The following is a 26,017-nucleotide window of genomic DNA, read 5'->3' as shown; positions in this document are numbered from 1 at the left end:
TTGTATATTTCTCTTCAGTAGGCTAGTAGCTTTAAATGTGCGACTATTATTCAATGAATACTAACAAGTTGTGTATTTTTTCAGCTATTTTTAATATGAGAAAACTTTAAGATGCATGGTTTGGGCTACTCAAGGAGTGAAATGGTTACCGTGTATCATATTAACAGACCTATATGCAAGATTCGCTTGTGTATGTCAGCTGTGTGTGTCTCTTTAATGCCTCATAATAATAATAATAATAATAATAATAATAATAATAATAATAATAATAATAATAATAATAATAATAATAATACTTCAGGCTATTATTTAAAACAATAAAATATATTAAATTGGAGCCTATACAATTAATATTAACTTTTTTAAATTGTGTGCATTGATATTTTCACGTAAAAAGCCAGTACGCTTTGAAATTGGTGAGACATCGAGAGCGCGCGCCTTTTGCGCTATAGCATAATGCCTATAAAACTTCACATGGTATGTGTGTGTGTGTGTGTGTGTGTGTGTGTGTGTGTGTGTGTGTGTGTGTGTGTGTGTGTGTGTGTGTGTGTATACACGTGTATCTGGTGTATATCTATGGCAATGTAGAGGATTTAAGAGGGCAATAAAGCCCCTAGAATCTCAACCTTAAGAAGAGGAGGAGGAGGAGAGAGAGAGAGGGCGGGAGACAGAGAGAGAGAGAGAGAGAGAGAGAGAGAGAGAGAGAGAGAGAGAGAGAGAGAGAGAGAGAGAGAGAGTCGGACTTATCAAGCGCGGAAAGCAGATTAAACGGTTAAACTGAAGTGCGTCTCTGTGAAACTCCCATCGGACTAACCCACCTTCACTTTATTTATTTACCGTCCCGATGAGTCTCCTGTCGGCGCAAGGCGATGGATAGTTCACGAAAACGTTACTCTTCCCGTAAGGTGAGTGATACACAGCACATAAATGTTGTTGATAAACGCCGTGGCGTGAAGATGAAGGCGCGTCACTGACAGAACTAGGCGCGTTTGACAGATTAAAGCCAATTAAGTGAATGACACTTTCACTCCGTCAGCCCAGTCGGCTTTTAAAAGGTGTCTTTCAGATTGTGATCAACTAATAGACAGCGAGCATTCATTAGATACATCCATTTCATTTTTTTCTTACAGAAGCCGTTTTGTATTCCGTTGCTCTGTATGAAAAATAATCATGAAAAAACAGTGATAATAGGCTAGCAGCGTTACTGTTCGTCTTTGCTAGTTGTCTGATACGGAGACTCTGCCCCACAGGCAATATTATTATATTATCTTATTACAGCATTTCAGGGAATGCCAGATAACCTTGTTTATTTGAGTGAGAGATGAATTCATTGCTTCCTTTAAGAGATGGAGCTTGCACAAAAATGCATATTAAAACATTTCGTGTCATTAGTTACAGCAAGCCCGAAAGGTTCACGTTTCCTTTAGTGGAGTCTGATGATTCATGAGGGAAGTTGGGACAGGCATTCGTTACAATATGTCTATTGTCGCAGCGCATGTTCAAACTTTCCTTCGTTTGATTGATGCATTCTTGATTTTTAACCATTTTGGTGCAAACGTTACAAAACACGGCTGTAATAGTAATAATAATTAGCATGTAGTAAAAACCGTGAGGGCGGAAATCAGGCAGGAGATCCGGCAGGCTTCAGAAAAGGCCATAATTCATTTATGCTGTTATTTTTAGGAGCAGCTGAATACTGTGAATTCTTGATGCCTTGTAATCGTAAACTTACCAAAACAGACGGCGCTTAGATGTCTGCCGCATGTTTAAAACCTGATAATCCAGTGATGATATGCTCGGTGCGACTAAATAATAGGCATAAGAGCGTAAACCGATGCTTAAAACGACTGATGTGACTGTGATCTTGCATGCCCTACAAGACAACGCAGACTTTTATAACAGCACATCTATCTTTCAGGCATGGAGCAGCATTTTGCAAGCTGCTAACAGCTGAAATTGGCCCATTTGTGCCGATATTCATTTAAGTGGCTTTTGGAGAGGGAGATCTCCAACAGGAACTGATCTGATTACGCTCTCCATATGAGAGTGACTGAAGCCCCCAGGGCAAATGACATCTCCGGTTACAGGCACATGGATTCAGCGCACACGTTTGTGTATAAAAAGAAATGTATGCATCTATCCAAAGAGAGAGGTAAAGACTTAGTATTCATTGTATCGATACTGACTTCCGAATATAGCAACCTCTAGAATAAGGAAGACTTATGTACAAATAGGCATATGCATGGAACAAAACAACCCAAAATAAAAAAATAAGGAGCTAAATTTTAGCTAAAGCTTTCGTTCTTCCAACCCATATCAAACTAAAATGTCAGATCATCAAAGGCTTGATCACCGTTTCCACGTAGATATTAAGCAGTGCAGCTATTTTTCTAACACTGATCATCTAGAAATTTTCTTTAGCATCAAATTAGCATGCAATCATTTCTGAAGCGTCACGTGACACTGATGATGGGCAGCTAAAAATCATCAAAGCGTTCACTGACCTCTCGTGACCTTTGGATGAGGGCGGTGTGACCACATGCATCAGGACAGTAATTATTCCTGATGGGATAAAGGTGATCACTCAGAACAACAGCCTGTGAATTTTCTTCTAATTTGTCTCCCATCTGTATAAGTGTGTGTATTTATACCTTAATACTATACATACTTTTATATGACTCTAATGGACTTGCTATCAAAGTATGTAAATACATTAGTGTGATACTATACGCATTTTATTATAGGCCAGGCTTAAAATGCAACACTTTACTGTAACGTTTTATACATTATGTATGGCCTGTCTGTCCGTGCACCAAGGGGTCCTTGACCTGCAGAAAGGTGGTAGACCCTTGACAGATGGTTTAGTTAGCCCTGCTGATGTCAGTACAGTGATCTGACTATCTGTCAAAGTCAATAAGGCTCTTAGGACTAATCATTTCAATACTTCTGACAATTAGCTCAGGTTGTAAAATATGTGTTGAGACTACTTAAAAGGTAATGATATTTATGAATTAATAATTCACGGTATTTGTAAAAAAATCATTTTAACCTCGAAAATGTATTTGAAATATTTTCTGACGTTCAAATGGCTGATTAAAATGCAGTAAATAACAAAACTGCAAAGTTGGGAATTATTATTACAACAAAAAAAACATTTTCTATTATAATACCTTTTACACTTTATTTCTGTGATAGCAAAGCAGAATTGTCAGAAGCCATTAGTCCAGTCTTAAGTGATCCTTCAGAAATCATTTTAATATGCTGTTTTGTGTCGTTAACAACGGTTATCGCTATTATTGATGTTGAGAACCATTTTGCTGCGTAACATTTTGGGAAAACCAGGTTTCTTTGACGAACAGAAAACGTCATTTGATTTATTTCTTAATAACATGCCTAGCCAATTTGAACGTACGTAACTCAAGCTCTTTATAGGAAGGAGAACCGATGATGCGTTTCCTCCTTTTAAATGCCACACCTCTCTCCTCATGCCACGAATCCCAGAACAAATCATGCAGTGCACACACAATCGTAACGTCTCCGGGTCTTTTCCCTATGTCTTTATTTAGAATCTGTAATCTGCCAAGCCATCTCATTCTCTTCCCTTTCTTCTATACATCTCTTTCTCATTTTTTCAACCCCCTGCCATTCACCCTTTATCTACAACCTCCCGATCTCCATTCAGCTACCTCCGAAGACATGCAGAGCTCAGATCATGCTGCTGTGCCACTCTTTCGCTGTCTTTCTGTGTTGTTGTGCTTGTGTGTGTGTGTGTGAGTGGTGAGGCAGCATTATCTAGATGCATTATTAAAGCCTGTGCACTCTGTGGTTCTCTCTCTCTTTTGCACTCAGTAAGTCTGAAAGAAGAGTTTAAGGGCAATGATAGGATTATCAAAGCGTTTAAGGAGAGCTTGAAGGATGCATACAGTGCTGGGAACTTCATAGATATGCATCTGTTCAGACAACACATATAGCAAACGAACCAATCAAAAGACACCATTCTAGAGCGTTATCAATTTTGCATGAGGGAAAAAAAAATCATAAACATTTTATTGAGTCTTTTTCGTCCATTCATTGTGTACTCAGAACAAATGCACTCTCATTGTTCAATGTCTTTTTTCTGTAGAGCTTTTGTTTCGCACTTTTTTTCGATTCTTAATTTGACTAAATGAGAAAGACACATAAGTAAGAGAAATGAAATAATGGCACCGAAAGATTCTGACAAGGCAGGCTGTGGTTATGAGGGAAAATAGCACTGAGGGAAGGATAAACTATGGAAAGCAGAGAACAAGTGAGTGAGAGGGAAAAAGAGAGCTGTGTTCTCTGTTTTTGCGCTGGATACATTAATTATTCAACAGCTAGGAGCTGAAAATGTTCAGAGGGGACTCCGACAAGCCTGATGGTTCTGTCTTTCTTTCTCTCTCTTAATATCCGCCTCAGACGTCCATTGTCACTTTATCAGTGTTGAGGAAGCTACTTTGTTATTGCTTCTTTATAAGCTTCCCAATCATCAAAATAGTTATACATTTTTGAGAAGAAAAAACAAAACATAACAAGCTATTCCAGAGCGGTTATGTAATTTAATTTCTTCAAGCAGAATAAATTATGTTTTTTACACTAAGTAGAAAGCAAAATATTTGTAAACAGAAGTTCTTTTTATATTTTACTCACATAAAAAGATATATATAGATATATATAAATATATATATATATATATATATATATATATATAATATATTCTACAAATGAATTGCAATTTTAGGGATTTAAATCAATCAGAGATTCATTTTAATAAATAATTTTGTTCGGTTGGTTACATTTACATTTACATGTATTTGGCAGACACTGCCACTTTTTATCCAAAGTGACTTCCATAGCCTTCAAATTATCATTCAGTTCATGGGAATCAAACCCAAGACTTGTTCTACCATATGCTAACAAGATTTGAGCTACAGGGGTGAACTGATTCATGTAACTCAAACACATCATAGTGGAGGATCGTTTGAAAAGCATTATTGTAGCTCAAACAGAGTAATGTCAAGGTCATGGGAATGATTCCCAGGGAATACATGAACTAAAACAAATATGTACCTCGAATGTAATGTAAATGAGCTCAATTGTGAGGCAGAGTCTACACAGCGGCCACACTGAGTTTTATGGTTTGATAAAAGTAGTCAATTTTTTTTATATATATGCGATCTGGTATGGAGCGGTTTTAGTGGTTAAAAACAAGCTTAGAAACAGTATTTTTGTGCAATCAAAAAATACAGCTGTATGGCATATAGTCTGCATAAATGGAGTTAACAATCTGTCCATTAAACAACCGAAACCTAGATAAGCATTGATTAGTTGATTAGTTCTCTTCTTGTTTCAAACTTTATTAGCTTCACTTTGGATTAGGACATTAGAAGATTACAGTATTCATGCACTTATATAATACTGCAGTTGTAGTAAATAAATAGAAAGGTACAACACACTGACCAAAATAGTCCCTCTTAGACTATTCCCACCAAAATGCTGTTGTTCCTGCAGTATATCGTTCCTCATTTAAACATGAAAACTGCTTTTCACTGAGAGAGCTCAAACTGAAAGAGCTGAATCCTTTGTGGCCAAACAGCTTTGAACATCAAACATGTCGCAACCTAATGTGACTATTCATTTTTATTGGTACCGCTTTACCAAATCTTGAAAAAGGCCTTTCTGGTCATCCCCAATTCTTTTTTTGCAAATGATTTCAAGTGAAAATCTGCGAGGATCTGATCTAACCATGAATGTGTGAGTAAGATACTATGATACTATGGAAAATGTCTCATGTGCAGCTGACCACAGAAACACAAATAGTTCATCTAACGCGAGGTATTTTTGTCACTCCACTCAAATTCAATTTTTCACTTGTCTTTAGGGGTAAGAGATATACTATTTTATGTCCAAAAAATGGTTAAAATAACCCTCTTTAAAGCAGAAGTTCAATTCACTAAACTGAAAATACATTTTCAAATACAAAGCACAGACTAGTTGTATTAGGCTGTTTTTATCATCTCCATTACAACAACTTTATAGTTATTATATAGTTGGCACATTTATTATCTAACAACAAATGCTTCATCTGTAATTTTGCAGGCTCATGCACTCCTGGCAGCAAAATGGAAATATTTTCTTGACTTTCTAACATTCACAGATGGATAAAGAATATAGTTGTCAAATACACTGAGGAAAACATCACATCTCAAATGCATTAAAAAGCACATTTGTCAGAGTAACCTGACGGGCAATGGCTAAACTACGCGTGTTAACAGTATCTACTGTACATCGACATAACCTCATCGCTTAGGCTATATCGAATAAATTGTACAAACTTGATTTACCTCCCAGCCCTACTCCTCACTCAGGGATGAGAGAAAACCTGCTCCGAGCAATCAAAAACACAGAAAAAAGCACTCATATAAATGTATTTGTAGCAGTGTTGCCGCTACAGCTCGTCTATAAATTGTTAATTATCATCAAGTTAAGAAGGCAATGAGAATCATGCAGCATAGTTGTACTGTACTGACTCAAATTCTGTGGTCAGCCACGCCAGAAACGCTTCTCATGGTGAAATAAGGTATGAATGTTAATAAAAAATAAATCAGATATCATTATATGTGTCGCTTTGACAGAGCTGAGGACACCTTGGAGCTCCCATCATGGCAGCAAGCAAGAGTCCATGTCTGATGCAGAGGACCACTGGATCAAGAAGAAAACAAAGCGCCTGCACACTCTGGAATTCATTATTGATGAAACAAGACTTCTGAACCTTTCTCTTTGCTCACAGTAACCTGCGAAAGTCCAGGTCCAAAATATAAGTGCAGTGCAAATGGATAGGACAAAAACTTCACAATTCCTCACACTGCATATAGTTTTTGTGAGCTAGCTGATGAAATCAACTGATTTAATGTTAGCTGTTAGAAACTGACTGAAGCGTCGTAATGATGAGTAGAGACAAATGATCAAACCAGTGCTGTGAAGAACCGGTGATGCAGTCCAAGGAAAAGTTCCTCCTCAATGGAGAAATATATAATCTGACTCTAAGGTAAGGGTTGTGTACGCATGTCTTTGTGTATTGGTCTGTTCATAGTGTTATGTGTGTAAATGGATCAGTGATCGGCTCAGTGTGTGACGCAATAACTCTGTCCCAGCCTTTACAAATCTAATCCAATTAGATTACTTGTCAGTAACCTTAGGGTCGTCTGTCTGTAACAGTCTGTGCATGTACACTCTTAAAAAACATGGTCCAGTGTGCTATCTGAGGGAATTTTCAGTACTGATTTTTTTTAAATCATAACATTACCAGTACCATTTCCATTTCAGTCAAGTTCTTGGGCTACTTAAAGGTGCTGTATGTAAGTTTTTGACTCTACTAAAGCATAAAAATACCATAATATGTTCACAGATATTTAAGAAACAAGTTAACATACAAGTTAACATCTGGAAAAATGGTACAGTCGGTTATTCTCCTTTGAAAATGTGCGTTCTGGGACAGAACATCAGTCTTTGTTTTGGTCTGCTTAACCTGCCCACTCCCAGTTTACCCATTTGTGTTGCTGCACCCTGGGTTGCCAGTTGGCAGAACACAGCGTATTTCGTTTCATTCATCATCATGTATGCTCGTTCCTGTTGGTATTTAATTTCATTCATTGTCATGTGCGCTCATTCCTAAAGGTGTCATCAATCTGGCAACCTGCGTTCGTGTAAAATCCTACATACAGTTCTTTTAAATTGAAATGTCACATCTACTCTAGAAGGCTTACTAACTACAACTTTATAATTAGCTCTGATTTTTTTTATTTGCAGTATTTGTTTCGAAGGCAGAATGCAGCTAGTAGGTTGTAAGCGTTCCATTAAAGTAATACGCGGTCGCATAATATGACATTTACCCTCGATGATCCGAGGGCAGTCTTCAAACATGTGAGCTGAAGTTGCGTTGAAATGTGGTTAATTTCAGTTTATCTTGCCTTTATCCTGAAATTGAACTTATTTGGCCTGATGTAACTAATGGTATGTTACTATTGTATTACAATAGTATTTTTATTATGAATAACATAACAGGAATTTTTATAGTTAAATAAAATGTTTAGATTTATAAAAAGATATGACATTTCTTCATTTTATTTGACTTGCAGAACAGGGACCGATGCGTGAAAATAATTTACTCTCTCTTAAAATGTCAACAAAAATTGTAAATATCAACGTTAACATTAAGTTTCAAGTATATATAATGGTACGATGCAATAATACTAAGCTGAGTGTAAGTTACACACAACTGGTTCAACCATCCCTTTATTTTATAACAGTTTTTTTTACATTGTAGCATATTAGCAAAGCCTATGGGTCCTATCATGCACCCGATGCAGTGCTCGGTACAAGTGTTTTTGCTAGTTTCAGAGTGACGCAGTTCTCATTCTCCCATTCTGTGCCACGTTGTTTAAATACGTTCAGGAGCCCTGTTTTCGGCTTGCTATTTTGAGAAACTGAAAATAAACTGCGGCATCTGAAGTCAATGGCGCAATTTTTTTTTTTTTAAATAGCACATTAGTAGAAAATGCGCCTCTAGATCATGCGCTTTACACCATGTGCTTAGATAAATAAAATAGGACCCCAAGACTGATGTTTGCGAAACAGACAGTGTGTAACTGTTTGACACTTTCAGCCAGCTGAAAGATCTATTACTGGCTAGGATCCTATAACCGATAGTCTAAGCGTATGGTTTTTAAGCTATTTAGCATTGCTCAGTGCTAACGTAACATAGTAAGCACAGTCTGTCCTGACTGGTCCACTACCCGTAATCCTCCCATGTGAATGTGAATGAATTGCAGACAATTCTTACGTTAAGTAGTTCAACCTAGCCATTAGCGTTAGCTGGCCATGCTAATGATAGAATACAGCCATTATCTCTCAGAGAGAGAGCACAAGCAGACCTTCTTTATGAGGGAACATGGGCGTGAGGGGGAATTAAACCCCACTCTACAGGCCACTAATCTAATGTAGAGCAAGAGAGAGAGAGAGAGAGAGAGAGAGCAGTAAACTGAAATGTTTCATTGTGAAATTCATTGAATATGGGCCCCTATTCCAATGCTACAACACAGATTTAATTTCTGGATCCATTTTAGTGATCTAGCTGTTCACAGACTCCTAACTGTAATTGAATCTCTCTATCTTTAGTATATAAAATAATCTTAAGATCTTCCGCTGGCCTTTCCATGAAAGGAGGCCATATGCACATTAGATCCCTATTGATCAAGACAGCGCTGAAGCATATATCAAAAAATACATTAAATAGTGCTGAAAAAACTAATGAGATTTGTATAGGGAAACCTCAACATTATATGGTGCTTAATCCTCTTGAAGACAGAAGACGGTATCTTTAAGCAACTTAGCTTTAAAGAGAGATTTAAAGAAAGGGATCTATGGATGTTACCTGCCACACCTTTGTATTTAAAAATAAATAGAGGGGTGTTTTTAGTGAACAATGTGGTTAGTCAGAATAGCTGCTAATATGTTATTATCATTTATTATTAAAACGATTAATATTTAATCAGGCAACAATAATGCAATAACTGGAATAGCTGATGAGAATATAAACTGATTTGTAGCAGAAGACTGGAAAAAAAAGCAGGTGCATCATGGTCAAGAGGTGTTTTTCCTTATTCATAATGCAAATCGCCTGAGGTACAAACTGTTCTGGAAACTCTTCAGAAAGCATATTGTTGTTTTTGTTATCGGGATCATCCCTTTTCACATTAATTGCTCAGGTATGGGAATTATTATGCTTAGAAATAGTCGTTTAGAAGTTATTTAAAACTGTGAAGACGAGGGGGAAATTTTTAAGTATATTAGAATCAGAACAATTGTCCTATTATTGCCACCTAATCAGCCATGTTCATTTCTGACAGGGAATATTAAAGCTGCAACATGTAATTTTTGTTGTAAAATTAAAGTTGTAATGCACCACCATCGTGCTAAAAAATATATATTTGAACTTTATTTTAAATCCATTGTTCACTGTATAATTAGGTAAACAAAAAAGTATTAACCGTGTTAATTGAATGAAGCTAAAATTAGCCCTTGAAAACCCTCAGATGAAATAATCAAGTGCTTGAGACTCTACTATGTATGCATTTTGCACTTTTAAAGTATTTTGTACTAAATATCAGTGAGTATGATAAAAATGTTCAAAGTTACATAATTATCGGGGTGTTCTTAATGTGTTCAAACTATCAATCGCATCCAAAATAAAAGTTTTTGTTTGCATAATGCATAAGTGTATACTGTGTATATTAATTATGTATATATAAATACAAACAAATCGATGTATATATTTCAGAAAACATGTTATGTATATATTAAACGTATCAAATATAATAATATAAATGTATATGATTGTGTTTAAAAATGTGTATGTATTAATATATGGGTACTTTATGTATCAGTGCGTCCTATGGTGTGAAGATAAACCTCTTTCATGCTATTTGTCAGCACATCTGACAGCACAAATAGTCTTGTAACTTTATATTTGCCTTAGATTTTGCAATATATTTTTGCTGCAAAACGTGGATGCATTGCTGGTTGGTTTAGCTAAGCCCTTAAATGAAGTATTTTTAGTGTGAAAGCGTAGATGGTCACTATTCTGCAAGTCAAAATAGCTGGTCAAGTGTTGTACAGTCTAACGACTTTGATGTGGTTTATGCAGTATTGATAACAGTGTTGACAGCAGTAAAATAAATGGAGAGTGAGATCCAAATCCTGTGAAATCTGAGAACATAATGTGACCATGAGTCATGATCTCCTGGGATCTCTTTCTCTTTTTTGTCACGGTATTATTTATCTCTTTGTCTTTGTTGGTCCCTCTCTCTTTTGACCATGAGGCTCCAGATTGTCTCTCACGTTCCCTAGTGGGACATACTTGATATAGAAGCACAATAAACTTCAACCCTTCATAAAAAGCAATTCTGGAACAACACCACAATAGGCAGAATCTACGATATAAATGCAGGCTATGTTTCACACCACTGCAGGAAGAGAAGGTGACCACAAATCAGAACATCATTTTGCCTGCCGTGGCTAGGAGCATTATGGATGTACATGCTCAAGCTGAAAGGCACTGTATGAATATGTGTAGAGCATTATATAACTTCACAGGAAGTGGACGGAGAAATTGTGCACCATCTACAAAATGTGGCTCAGACATTTTCTCACTATTAACTAGTTGCTCATCAGCATGACTATTAGGAATTCATTGGCATGTTTATTAGTACTTGTAAAGCACATATTGTGCATAACCATATTCTACATCCCTAATCCTAAACAACTTCTAACTATTTATTAGAAAGACAAATTGGGAGTTTATTGAGGTTATAGTTATAGTTAAAGGTTTGTTAATAGTTAAAATTAGACCTTAAAATAGAGATTTTTTATTTCTTGCATGACATGCAGGTACACAAATCATACGTTTTATTTTAATAGTTTCATTTTAAAATTATTTAACTATTTAAAAACAAAATGATATAATAGAAATACATATGTATTATACACATTTAAATTAGATGTATTTACTTTAGACTCTAGAGCAAGAAATACTAAAAATGTATGTGTGAAACTGATTTTTTTTTTTTAACTGCTTATTCCTAGTCAGATATTAGTGATTTGTTTAATCATTGAAATTGTATAATTATTATTTTTGGGTTTTTTGCAATGAAAAGTGGCCCGATTATGACCTTTCACCCTGTGTGTAGCTAAATGGAGGAGCGGGACCGCAGTCGCTCACCGTCTCGCAGGACCAGCAGAGTTGAGCAGGTGGTAGGACGCTGGCTTCGCCGCTCCAGAGAGTCCATCAGCCGGTACTATTTTTAATCTGAGAGTGATTATGTGAACATATATCTTCGCTTTTTGTGTGTGTGTGTTTGAAAAGCATTACCATTTCTCTGTCTGTACACAGAGAGCGTGTGCTAGAAGATGGGCAAGTTGCCGACAATGGCTCCCAGGAGCAGAGGAGCTGTCCAATTAGAGTCACTGTTAAGATCCCACTTGACCCTACCCTTAACTCCCATGGCTTTACTGTCTCAACACACACTCCACCCCAGGTGCTGGACGTGACAGAAGGTACCTTACACACACAATCGTCTCTAAAGCATTTATCAGCTCAAATGGATTCTAGAACTGGTCTAGGAACAGTTTTCACTCCAAAATTGTAGAATGAATTATACTAAATAAAAGTAGACCGAACTAAATTAAACATAAACATTTGTAGTAAAAAGAAATACTCCAAAAATCTTCGTTCTACTTACAGTATGGTAAGGTTTTTTTATGTTTATGTTTATTATGTATTATAAGAATTATATTATGAATTTTTTCGGGGGAATCAAAATGAAAGTTTTTTGGGTGTTAGCACCAATATGTAGTCTTAAGGTTATCTATAAGCCAGTGTAATGACAAATGACAACATTTACAAGATATAAGCTTTTAAAGTTTGTAGTCCATCACTTTTGCCAAAATGGATCAATGGTTTTTTTGACGTCACCTTAAAAAGGGCTTGATATGTCCTGCCCTGTCTTCATGTTTTAGTTAAACTGACGTCAACACATAGAATAAAGGTGCATGTTTCAAGGCACTTCAGTGGACCCTTAAGTACTAGATATTAGCCAAGTGGCCTTGATTACCTTCAGAGTTCATCTGTGGCACTTCCAAATTAGCTTCCTGCAGTTGCTATGAACAACAGGCAGGATACCATTGGTCATACAATTCTGAAATGAGATTGACTTTATTTTACTTTATTTTTAAATAATCCCACAGTGGGAGTAGTTTGATGGTGGGAAAATGGCCATCCATAAACCTCATGAATATGTCATTGTAATAAAAAGGTAATGACCAGGTCTGTTGAAGTATTCTGTGGCACAGGTCTAAGGCAGCACTCTAAACAGGCTGAAACTGTGGAGATAAAGCCTTGCTGAGATTGTTACATTTTGAAGTAAAATTTTGATTATACAGCATACAAGCCCTTCATGAAAATCAATACAACAGTTATAGTGCATTAGCTACAAAACAAGCATCCATTACTGCAAAAAGGATACTGTGGTAATATATTTATTGTTCAAATAAAGTTGAGTCAAGTCGCATTAAATTTGCAAAAAGTATCATATTAAAGGAACAGATACAAAAACGTTAGTGCTTTCTGCATGTTAATAGATCCATTGTCTATATATATATATATATATATATATATATATATATATATATATATATATATATATATATATATATATATATATATATATATATATATATGATGTATCTTTTATATTGTATATTAAAAGAGTTTATAACATTTTACAGTAATGTTGAAATTAAGTTATTTAAACCAAACAACAATACTTCATTGTCAGTTCATGTTAGTATATTAATCTTAGATAAGGTTAATATCATCATTAATGTCAACATTTACTGCTACAAAAGCTGTCAATGGTAGTTAACTCACTGTGAACTTTCATTTTTAATAAATAACATTGACAAAAGTTCAAATTTCAGGTAGGAAGGAAATCATTAAAATCATAATGCTACGAGAATACTTTTTGAGCACAAAGAAAACAAAAATAATGACTTTATCCAACAATTCTTCTCTTCCTCGTCACTGTCTGCCACCATTCATGGCAGGACCATAACACACGCATATGCATTCCCCTGCTCTTACACAAGTAGCAACTTGTGAATGGCGTGAAAGGCCAAATTACGGCTGTCAAACTGCAGAAAATTATGAAAGACATCATCTGAGTGCTCCATCTGCCATCAGTAGTTCAATCTTAATAATATGTATCTACAAGAATACTTTTTTTACAGAAAGAAAGATGACATCTTTCATACTTTTCAACACCTTGGCAGTCAATGACAGTCACAAACCTCCTGGTTTTCATCCTAAATATCATAAACTGCTTTCCAAGGATGCACGATGCTGTTACAAGTTTGTAACAACATGGGGATAAACAGCAACATTTTCAGTTTGGGGTGGAGTAACCCTTTAATGACGGAATTTTCATTTTTGGGTGAACTATCCCTTTAAAAAATGAAACCTTACTATTAAAGCTTTTATGTTTAATATAGCAAATGAATCTGATTAAGTTATACAGACATTTTTAAATGTTTATTAAACATAGGCGTGATAATTGAAATGTTACCCATCAGCTATACTCATGTATAACCTCCATCTACCTTGAAGTGTTGGCTGATTTGCTTGGCACATGGAGTTGTGTCTACAGGAAACCCTACTCTTGGAATGGCTGAAGCCATCTGCTTACCCTACAGCCAAATAACTAGAAACACAGCTAGAAAATAGGACAACATAAATCCTATGTTCTCAAACATTCCTATAAAACACGATAACCCTGTCAAATCAAAGTGGTCATTGAATTCTAAATCTTTTTCCAATTATTGACAACTACAGTCCCGTGTTTGCCTGTTTTTATAGGTGGCCCTGCTGATGGAAAGCTTGTCCCTGGTGACCAACTTTTTAAAATAAACAATGTTGCCGTTGATGATCTATCTACAGAGCAGGCTGCTGACATCATCAGGTATGTTGCAGGTGTAAGCGTTTATGTGAAAGTATCTGACGATATCTGACTGCCCAGTTTCAGTATTTTAGCAACTTAAATCTTCAGAACATGGGGAAACGGTTCATCTAGCGACTTGAGCTGCAACTGTATCACAAATTCTGACATACTCTTTTCAACTTATTTACAGAGAATGTCAGAACACCATAGTACTGACCGTCTTGAGAAATACTGTGGTAAGTGTACTCACTCTCGCTCTCTTTCTCTCTCACACACACACACACACACACACACTGTTATGTCTGAATGAGGAAAGGCATGGCAGGAGGATGTGGTGTTGTGCTGCATTATAGCAGCAGGCAGAAATGATGACCAAAAGTTTTTTAGAATAATCAGGCCCAAAGGAAATCTGCGCCCACAGACCTCAGCAGAAAGCTCCTGGTAAAGTGCACATCTCTCATCTCTTATTTGTTCATTTACTTTGTCTAACTTTATTATGCTTTCAGTTTTCAATAACCCTATTAAAAACATTTGATCGTATATGCATCTGTTCAGCAGAAATTTTGTAGAAACATACATCCATTATTTACATCTATTCAGCAAAATGTCACTGTTCTTCAGGAAAGCATACAAATAACATAAAGATGCCTCTGCAGAAAATGGGGGTCTGGTGAGAAATAAGAAAACTGCCTATAATATTTAGTGGAAGAAAAAACATTCCCGTATCATTGCAACATATTACCATGATTTGGTCAAGATATGAATATGGTAAACATTATAACATCCCAAGAAATGATTTGATATCTGATATCGTTACTGCAGAATGGTACGACCACTGTACCTTTTTTGTAAGGCTTATAAAGAGGAAACTGATAGGTATGTCACAGTCAATGCAGAGTTTTTTTATGCTCGTGCAAATGTGAAATTAATGTTTGTTGAAATAATGTCATTGAGATATCAGACGTGTCAATAATTGTGCCGTTTGTCATGATGGATGTGCTATAGGGTCCAAAGTCATCCTTTATAACTCCAGAGAAGAGAGCCAAACTGAAGTCAAACCCAGTTAAAGTGAGGTTTGCAGAGGAGGTGGTGGTCAATGGTCACTCACAGGTTCGTCACATTCTGTTCAGTCTTCTGTTCATAATGAAGTATTCACATGTTCTTATTAACAAAAAGGAGATAAAGAGAATGAGTGATAAAGAAAATGAAAGAGAGAATAGGAACAAAAGATGCTGAACAATAGCAAGGCATTGATAGGGAAAGCATTTGGCAGTCAACCCAGTCTTGGGCAAAACCTCAGTAAATAATTTATCAGTAATTTATGAATTATTCAATTAACCATTAATCATAATCTTTGTATAGCTGAGCTGACATGGTGTATAGTATAGCAGCAATTTATATAGGTGGTGGGATTTATCATAATTAATATTGATGATAGAGTACCTTAAAGAAATATTCCAGCTATAAACGTTTTTGGATGTCTCCATGGGTGGATTGGTTGTGACAATGTTCATTTTGCACAACCCGAGATGTTTTTAATTAACTTCTAATTAAACAAGCCCATTATCAAGCACACCACATGACTAAGGCAGTGATAAAACTGTTTATCTTTTTTTTTTGTATGCAGCTTTTGCAAGGCTTAATCTTTTTTTAATATGATAATAATGCTGATAAATTGGGCTTGACTAGAATTGTTTTAACACTGTGTTGAAACAGTCAGTTGTTGTATAATATAGCAAATTCACTACCATTACTATTATGCATTTTACATATATTATTATATGCATAAAAAATATATCTGTTGACCTTGGATCTTATGTTGACCTGCAGGGTAACTCTCTGCTGTTCCTGCCCAATGTTCTGAAAGTCTATCTGGAAAATGGTCAAACGAAGGCTTTCAAGTTCGAATCAAAAACCACTGTTAAGGTACTGTAATATTCACTAAAGTCTGTACGTGTAATTATTTCCATTTCCATTTAATACCATGACTGTACCAAGGTACCATCACCTTGCCCTAAAAGAAAGGTCTTCTTAGCTTTAACCTGTGTTGTGCATTAATGTGCTCTGTATAACTTTGCATGCTTCATGTATCCTCTTATGTAATCCCCAGGACATAGTAATGACTCTGAAGGAGAAACTCTCAATCACCCGTATCGAACACTTCTCTCTGGTGCTGGAACAACAGTACAGCATCAGCAAGCTATATCTACTGCATGAAGAAGAAGTTATTCAAAAGGTACACACTCAAACATGAAAACAGTTCCACGTGAAAATGCACATTAATAATAAATCCTTTTTTCTAATTTCATGGTGCTGTTTTGACAAGAATATACTCTTTAGGTTACTGATTTTTACTATTAACTAGCATGCATATTATTAGCATATTGGCTGTTGTACTACTGCATGATCATATTTTAGATCCCTTAATCCTTACCTAAACTACTTTATTAAATATTAATAAGCAGCAAATTAAGAGTTTACTGAGGCAAAAGTCATAGTTAATAATGAGATCTAGACCTTAAAATAAAGTGGGATCGAGGGCACTTCTTTCTACACTCAACTGTAATTCTTAAATGGCCAAAATACAGTATATATAATACTTTGTATGCTTGTGACAGGTGGTTGAAAAGAAGGAGACTCACGACTACAGGTGTCTGTTCCGTGTCTGCTTTCTACCTAGAGACTTTAAGAGCATGCTCAAAGAAGATCCTGTGGCCTTTGAGTATCTATACTTACAGGTGTGTGCTTGTATCTGGTTGTATATGAAGAACAGTTACATAACAATTCAATAAAAATTTCAGGACATCTATGAGAAATGTACCGTGGCAGAGTAAAAGTGGATTTTAATGTGAGAGGACAATATGGGGTCTAGTTTTTTGCTGGAGGAAGTGTTATTATAGATTATGGAGTATTATGGATATTTTGACCAGGAGCAATGGTCGGTAAATAAAGTATCTTGATGGATTTGCTCTTTACATGCATACCACTTTTCTTTTCATAAAACACTAATTGATGGACTGCTAAGTTGTGTGGCTTACTTTTTTACCCAACTCTCAATGGCTGAGCAAGTAATGCACTACAAAATTTTCAGTAAATTGTCATATTTAGTTTAGTGATCAGTTTGTTTGGAAATTAGAAAATCAATTCATAAATAAAGCCAATATTGTTTTTTAGGTTTAGTCGGTAGTCATAAATTCTAAGGCTACTCTTCTGATTGTCACTAAATATTTGTCAATGACAAGCTTAGTTGATTAACTTTATTAATTGTTTGATTTGTGTCCACGAGGATCAGTAACAGGTGCTCTGTATCAGGCATGAACTCCAAATGATCACTCATAGGCCGCAAATGTGGATTATCATTTGAAAGTGAAATGTTTGTGTTGAGTGTGGAAGCTGTTATTGTAGCATGAAAATGCGGTACGGATGCAATCGCTAGCATCTTTATTTATTTATTTATTTTAATTAATTTATTCAATAATACATCATTAGACATCTACTGTACGATCTACTGTTGTGTGTACACTCACAATATAAAAAAACCTGACCAAAATTCAGCGAAAAGTGTGCTTGAGTGCGTTTTACTTATATTTAAATAATCAAATTAATATAAACGTGTGAAACCGACTATTAGTCAACTACAATCTTAGTCAACTAATCTCTGCTCCAATAATAACAACTGTAATAAAACTGTTTAAGTCTATGGCATGTCCCCCTTTGTATCACAAATAAATGTGTGTGTCCGTGTGTGTATAGAGTGTGAGTGATGTATTGCAGGAAAGGTTTGCAGTGGAGATGAAATGTAACACAGCTCTCAGACTGGCTGCTCTACATGTACAGGAAAAACTAGCCAGCAGTGGACAGTCCCTTAAAACACCACTGAAGGCCATCATGTGAGTACACACACACACACCAACACCATTTCATACATATCCACACTACATAAGAAAGCTTGCTGCTACGTTCATTACATTGTACATTGAGTTGTCAATAGATTCAGAAATGTAATGCAAAGAACTTATAATTATCCTTAGAATTACTTTGGAGTTGACACACACAATGCCATTATACCACACAACTATAAAGTGTGTGTAATACTGTACTATTTCTGTCTGAAGGAAGGAGTGGGGTATTGAAAGTTTTGTGTCCCACACCTTACTGCGAAACATGAGAGAAAAGGACTTGAAGAAAGCCATCAGTTACCACATGAAAAAGATTTTGTCTCAGGAGCCCAAGCAAAAGGTGTGTACATGTGTAGATGTGTGTTTTTTCCCTGAGCATTGTGTGGAAGATTGTAAATCATATACATTATATATGGTAAAACTCTAAAAATAAAAAACAATAATGATTTTAAATTGTATGTTGATAAACGCCATGTTACTGAATGAATACTATGAACGATACTAAATCTGTAAACCATGTACCATGGGTTTTTACTTAGAAAGAATATCATGCTTCATATGAAAAATGCCACGGTATTACCATGGTATACACACACAAAGTTTTAGAATGATTTTCTTGGTTTTCTTTGTTAGTGAAGTATAGTATGATGTGTATTCACATTATTTTCAATATGTGGGATGTTTTCTAAGGTGATCTCAGTGGATCAAGCAAGACTGAGCTACTTGAATGAGATGTCTGAACTCAAGTCCTATGGAGGAAAGGCTTTTAGTGCTACTATGATGGTGAGAGATGCATTCTGAGTCTTAATAGCCACTTTCAAACATGAAATCCATTAAACTGCAGTTATATTTTGCCGGTAAATGTACCCTACCTGCATTTATACATGCAATGGCTTTACATCTTTCATCCATATAACTCATACATACTCACACACACATGCACACTCATAACACAAATGTACTTTGTATTTTTTAGTGACTGTATATGTGAGAAAATATTTAAAACATAACATTAAAAAATACCTATGTTTGCAAAGCATAACAAGGATCACTTTTTATTTTATTCAGCCCTTTGCTTTCTATAGAAATGTGTCGTAGCTTTCTTTGTTATGTACTTCAAACTGAATGTATCTCTAGGTAATGCAAGGAACTGAAGATGCACTATGTTGAAATCCCTTTTGGTTTATCCACATCCTTCCATTTTTCCCTGCTCTCCATTCTTCCATATATCAGTTTTTGTGTATACAAATACACTTTCTTCACTCTCTCTGTCTCATTCTCTCTCTGTCTACTAGCTGCAGGATAGAGAGTCAACGGTGAGTTTGTTGGTGGGTGCTCACTATGGGGTGAGTCAGGTGATCAACCACAAACTGAGTATCATGACCACACTAACTGAATTCAGCTGCATTACCAGAGTGGAACTACTACCCGAGTCTGACAGAGTTAGTCTGGTCAAGATCTACTTGCAGGATATAAAGGTATAATATACAGTATATGCTTGTACTTGCATTTACACATATGTACACTCAGTATAATACTTCCATTGATCTCTCTGTCTTTATTTCACACTTTTCCTGTCAGCCAATAACCTTGCTGATGGAGTCAGTGGCAGCTAAAGATTTATTGTGTCTAGTTGCTGGATACTGCAAACTGCTTGTGGACCCCCAGATCTGTGTGTTCCCCTGGTTAACGAACACAAAGAGCCACCGCATATCAGCAGAGGAGGGTATGCAACCTATTTGTCTTGTTTAACTGAATTCTGTGGTCTGGCAAAGTTGAAAAAAATCCATGTCAGCTTTTATGAATTTTGAACATTTTGAAAACTCTTAAGAAAGCCTCTTAAAACAAGAGAAAACACTGCTGCTCTGATTTGAGGAAAAAAAAAAAGCTTCACGCTTCAGGCAGAATCTAAGAACCACACTTCAACTCTACACTGCTCACATACTTGAGTTGCAACAATTTTCTAAAAAGAGCAAAAATAAATAAATAAATAAAAATGTACATTTGCATTTTTAGACTATAAAATCATAAGGAATATATGACATTTATGTCATTACTATGTGCCAAAAAAATAGGAACTAATTGTGAGTAGCAATAATGTAGCCACCTTATACTTTATATCAAAGGAATTGTGAAAAATGTGACCACTGTTTGCCTGCTGACAAAGACAATTTTCTCAGTGTGATTTTATCTGTGCTTCTGCCATTGTGTATAGGTTATGTGTCACACTGTGGCAGTGACTCTGATGACTCAGACACAGACGTGGATGCTCTCCTTGCTCATGTTGCTAGCACTGCCAAAAGCAACAACACAGCAGTCAAACCCAGTGATATGCTACCAGAAGAAACCGAAAAAGCACAAAGTTACATGGAAAAAGATGAAGAGGTGGAGAAGGAAGGAGGCAAAGAAGAAGAGGTGGTGGAGAAAAAGGAAAGGGAGGAGGACAAAGAAGCCATCCATGAATCTATACGTGGTAATAATGGAAAAAAAGTAGAACAAGACAACGAGAGAGTGGGCACAGAAAAGGAAGAAAAAGAGCAAGAGAAAAAGCCTCAACAACCTCAGTGTGTGATCATTGTCGATGACCCATCATCTGAAGCATCTGATTCATACCAAACTGAGTCACATTTCATGACCAGCATGTCCAGTGACTCTATAGATGCCCTAGAGGAAGACGACCTCATGACCTACTTTTCTACCAGACGCCCATGCCATTTACCAGTAAAAGACTCTTACTGCTGTGAAGATCGCTATTCACCATCATTGTCTCCACAGCAACTGCACAGCAAAGATTCTCATTCCCAAAGTGACCTGTGCTCTGCTGATTCCCACTGTGAGCCTGATATTGACCAATTCTTTTGCTTTCCTGCACTCTCAAATATTGCTGAATGTCTACCTAGTCCCCCTGCAGCCAGTGAAGAGGAGGATTGTGAAGAATTGGGAACAGAGAATGGAAAACATCAAAAGGGGTCACCTGCAAAATGTCCTGGGAGCAGCCTACCTCGTTCTGGAGATTATGTGTTCACTTTTGAACAAGGAGACACCAGACATTATTACAATATCTGCTCCAATGTTACCCCTGACAGTGCCCGGAGCCTTCCACGACCTCTCTCTCCTCCAGGTCTTGTGGAAACACAACCAGTCCAGGAAAGAGAGGAAGTGAATAAGACTGAAACAGTGCCAATCTTTCAACCCCCACCAGGGTTTGGAGACAGCAGTTCAGATGACGAGTTCTTTGATGCTCAGGAAAGATTCACATCTCCTGAAGAATCCTCCTCAACTGCCATGACAAGAGGTATGACATAGGAGAGAATGAAATGTTCTCTAAATATTTTTTATAACATGTTAATGAAGTGGATCATATGAATCATATTAGTTATCTGTGCCCACTAAAAAAAAAATCTAACCCAAAATAGTTGTGTGCAGTATTGCTAATAAATACTTACCATATGTATTTGCTGATTTTTTCTCTTTATAGAAAATTCTGCAGAGTCAAGCACCATATTACACACACTAAGCCTGAGAGAAATTGGGATCTGTGCAAGTGAACAAGAGGCAGTGGATCTTGAGAAGACTGAAAAGGAAGAAGTAAACATGCTTACTCAGGTTGAATCGTCATACTTCAACAAAAGATCGAAAAAGCGCCGTTCATTCATGGAAACAAATTACACATCCTTGGTATCATTCCCAGAACAGGATCATATAGGTAACAGCTATGAAAACAGCATCCCAAACTATGGATCCATATCATTCAACCAAGGGGCTGGCCGGATGGCATGTTTTGATGGTGGATGCTCAGATCAAGGTCTGTGTCCTACAGTCTTATCCCTAACCGATTCTGAAGGAGAACCAGCGCAACTGGAATCCAAACCCATCAACCCATCCAAAGTCAATGGCTCAGGACCACATAATTCTTCTGATACACACTCAAACAAAGCATATCAGCGGAAACAGCAACTTATAGAGATGGAACCAGATTCCATGGAGTTCAAATCAGTCACTGAACTACTGTCTACTGTATCGCCATCTATAGTAGCAGTACGCTCCCACATGGACCTACAGGATGAAGGAAACACCAGTAACCATAGCAGAGATGATCAGGAGGAAGGTGCAGTGGGAGGTCTAATTGAGAGACTGTTTGGAGGCCACTTGTTCTTTGATATGTCTAAAGGACAGCATGATAGCAGTGTTTCATTTGACCAAAGAGATGACCAGGTATTCAAACAAATGGAAGATTTTCTCCAAGACAGTTCAGTGACTCAAAAGAGCAGCTCACTACCAAGACTAGGGCAAATATCCCCATCAGGTTTACCCTATTTTAATGTCCCAAACATATCTTACACCACAAGCCCTGACATAGACAGAGATGACGATACTGTATATCAACAATTTGGAATGAGAAAGCACTCGGTGGAGCCAATAGAGAGGACCAGAAGTCAGAGCATGTCTGCATCTTTTGGTAACGGTGCACCGCATTGCCCATCAAGGCACCTATTTTCCCAGCGAGTGAGAGGACAAGAATCTGATGAAACTCAACCTTCATTCCGAGAACTGTCTTCTAGTGTTCCATCTTATGAGCCAGCCCAAAGGTTCCTTCTTCCACCCTGTTCATCTGGCATCCTTGGGCGACTCTCTGCCTCAACATTACGGGGAAAGATCCAGAACCTTCCCCTCTACTTATCACGTTCCCAGGAAATGTTAAATGCCGGTTCTAATGGCAGTGGCAGTGTCAAGCCTATAAGAAGACTTTCAGAAACACAGCTACAAACAAGTGAAGTCGAAGTAGCAGAAGAGGCAACTGAAGATGTAACAGTGAATGAAGGTTCTCCTGATGTAACAGAGGTAAAAGTAGTTACCATAGTATCCGAAGAGGTCACTGAGGTCATTGAGGAGGTAAGAGAGGTCAGCCATACTAATGCTAAAGCATGTGGGCAGCAGAAAACTAAAACTGACCCTAAAGAGTTTTCTGTAAAAGCCATATCCCCCTCGTGCTCCAAAGCAGGCAACTCTCTCCAAGTCAGCCCATCATCTGTAGTGGTTACAACACAGAACCTAAACGGACCCTGGGGGGTGGTAACCTCTAGTGGATTACAACCATGTAACCACACTCTCTCAAGCACAACTCCCCATAACTTCACCTCTAGTTGTGGGGTTTTTGCAAACTGCAAGTCCAAACCTACTGTAACCCAACCACACTCCTTGCCTAGCCCAAATCTACATGAGAAACCAGACCTTAGCTGCAGCTCGGTACTGGCTATGGGGTGTGATACGGTAATGGAGGGTGCCCAAACACCTTTAGAGACCTGCCATACAGTATACACCAACTGTTTTAGTGGAGTACTTCACAGCGCCAGTTTTGATGATGAACTCACAGTATATGAGTTTTCCCTCAGAACAAGCCAGGGTGAAACAGGGGATGCTGTTCTGACATCTGTCCCTCCTTCGTCGCTCTCTGCATCCCCTGCATCTTTCTCTCCATCTTCTCCATTGACCTCGTTCCCTCATCTAGTACTGCCTGCATCTTCATCTACAGAGCTCAGTCCCCTTCTGTCTCCATTGGATGCCCCTGACTGCTTCCTGTCAGACCTTCATGAAGATACCATCACTTCACTGTTGACTCGTCGATATCCCCTTCCACCAACAGGATTCCTTTCTTTGCAAAGGGATGTGGATACCCTCTTAAGTGTTCTAGCTGGCGCTATGAAGAACCAAGACGGGGTCCACGAACACCCCAGGGATAACTGTGTGGCTCACTTTTCAGAGAACAAAAGGCGATTACATGCAGAGGCTCGGGGGCTTTTAGCGGGATGCCAACGCGTGGTCAGGGTTGGGCAGACGCCAGAGGAAACACTTCAGTCATTGTCTGAAAGCTTCCGCTCACTGGTACAGCTGACAAGCGTGTGTTTATGTTTCTCTAGCTGCCAGCGATGCAGAGAGCGCCATGGCCAAGCCCTTACAGGACTAGCAAGTGTTGCAAAAACTTACAGGGACTTTGCTCGGGCAGCAGAGCTAGTGGGAAGTGCTACAGAAAGAAAGACTTGTCATGATCTCAGTATTAAACTCCTGGCTCGCCAGTGCACTGCACTAACAACTTCAGTCTTCTGCCTCACCCAGCTCTTTCGCACTCTCACTGCCCTTTGACCTTTAAACAACTACATTGAGTAGTTTTTTTTCCTCCAAACCGCAAGAAACCTGATGAGGTCTATAACATTAACATTGATGCAGTGTCCAAAGGTAGTGGCATGCCAGTAATAAGCGTGCACTAATACACTCACACACATACAGACACTGAAACGTAAAACTTTCCATTTAAATGTTTTGAATGGATTAACCTACAATGACAAGTGTACTGAGAACAGAATTCCTAAACAGGGTACTAAACTGCTTGTTTTACAGTGTTTGTATGTTGGGTTTAAGTATTTAGTATTGAATGTAATTCTAAACCATAACTGTCTTTGTACTATGGTTGTCCGTAATTTATTCTGCTTCATGAGGAAAGCATAGACAGGGATTTTGCGTGATGTATTTTCCAATATTCTCTGCTCTCATTCGCTCTCCCTTGCTTGCTTTCTCACTACCGTTCTCACCAATGTTATGCACATACAGTATATTCTCTTCTCTCTGCTATACCTAGTGTCTATTAGAGAATGTTCTAAAAGCTTTCTGCAGTAATCACCTGGATTATAAATGTTTACTAAATACAAACGATATTTTACTTGAGTTGCCAGTAACGTTACTATGTGTTCCTTTAGAAGAATATACCAAAGCCTACGGATGAATGATCTTGCCGTGAATGCAGTTTCATTCAAAAGACTTTATATTAACTTTTGCACATGCTTTACAGTTTTAACTTCAAGAAGGGAGGTTTATTTGGATCCTTAAGATTATTTTTGTGGAAAAACAGAATAGTTTTTGGTGCCATGGATTTATTTTTCATTGATATGTTTTTCCTTTTTAGTCATTCCTGCCACTCCAGTTTTCCCAAAACACTGCTCACATAATCTTACAATGATCGAATTATTCTAGAAAATGTTTGAAAAGTGAAAGAAGGAAAGTTACAAATTTGAATGTGACAGAATATTTAATGGCTAAATTAAATGCAAAGTAATTTACCCACCAGTACATGTGTCTGAATACCAAAAAGCTGCCATGCACTCTCTTTCTATAAGGCATGCTGTAAGCCATAGACATATTGTATACCTTGGAAATAGTGGGCTGCATGTAAAAATGAATGCATGATTGAAAGAATGAGAGAATGAATGGTTATAGAAATTAAAAATGGCTTTGTAATGCAGTATTCACCCCATTAAAATGAAATCTAAATGACTGGAGAATGTATGTTTTATTAATTAGACACATTTTTTTTTCCATTTAAGGAACAGTATCCTTGTTAAACTGTTAATAGCCTTTGCATCAACTCTACCTACCAGTCAGGATTTTATTTTATGATTTTATTTTTTTGATCTATGTTGCACTGACTATTATGGGACACTGGATTTATCACCGACACCTAACTCCTTGGGTGTTGCCCAAGCAGATGAGCACAAG

At 37.2% G+C, this 26,017-nt stretch overlaps 1 protein-coding gene across 2 annotated transcripts; it reads left to right on the top strand.

The window, feature by feature from the left end:
- The first annotated feature begins 706 nt into the window (after positions 1-706).
- On the top strand, positions 707-25,800 carry LOC122348170 (FERM and PDZ domain-containing protein 1). Of its 2 annotated transcripts, XM_043243446.1 has the most exons (17): positions 707-905; positions 6,654-7,066; positions 11,766-11,870; positions 11,969-12,132; positions 14,489-14,591; positions 14,761-14,806; positions 15,576-15,680; positions 16,401-16,496; positions 16,681-16,806; positions 17,189-17,308; positions 18,324-18,460; positions 18,686-18,809; positions 19,160-19,252; positions 19,765-19,947; positions 20,051-20,195; positions 20,685-21,764; positions 21,948-25,800. In XM_043243446.1, the coding sequence occupies exons 3-17, from the start codon at positions 11,770-11,772 to the stop codon at positions 24,608-24,610; spliced, it is 5,286 nt and encodes a 1,761-aa protein (XP_043099381.1). In that variant the 5' UTR covers positions 707-905; positions 6,654-7,066; positions 11,766-11,769; the 3' UTR covers positions 24,611-25,800. The 2 variants fall into 2 exon arrangements, with proteins under 2 accessions (XP_043099381.1, XP_043099390.1); XM_043243455.1 differs by lacking the exon at positions 6,654-7,066.
- The last annotated feature ends 217 nt before the right edge of the window (positions 25,801-26,017 follow it).

This window comes from Puntigrus tetrazona, chromosome 1, assembly GCF_018831695.1.
Source record: "Puntigrus tetrazona isolate hp1 chromosome 1, ASM1883169v1, whole genome shotgun sequence".
NCBI classification, from domain to species: domain Eukaryota; kingdom Metazoa; phylum Chordata; class Actinopteri; order Cypriniformes; family Cyprinidae; genus Puntigrus; species Puntigrus tetrazona.
Note: the sequence above shows the minus strand (reverse complement) of the source record. Positions and strands in the feature narration are given on the sequence as shown.

What these genes read in the sequence shown, in the direction of transcription:
- LOC122348170 (XM_043243455.1), top strand. Translation starts at nt 11,770, where the DNA reads ATGGAGGAGCGGGACCGCAGTCGCTCACCGTCTCGCAGGACCAGCAGA. An exon ending in TCTACTTGCAGGATATAAAG is followed by an intron (nt 19,948 to 20,050) that starts GTATAATATACA and finishes TTTTCCTGTCAG; the next exon opens with CCAATAACCTTGCTGATGGA. An exon ending in CCGCATATCAGCAGAGGAGG is followed by an intron (nt 20,196 to 20,684) that starts GTATGCAACCTA and finishes CATTGTGTATAG; the next exon opens with GTTATGTGTCACACTGTGGC.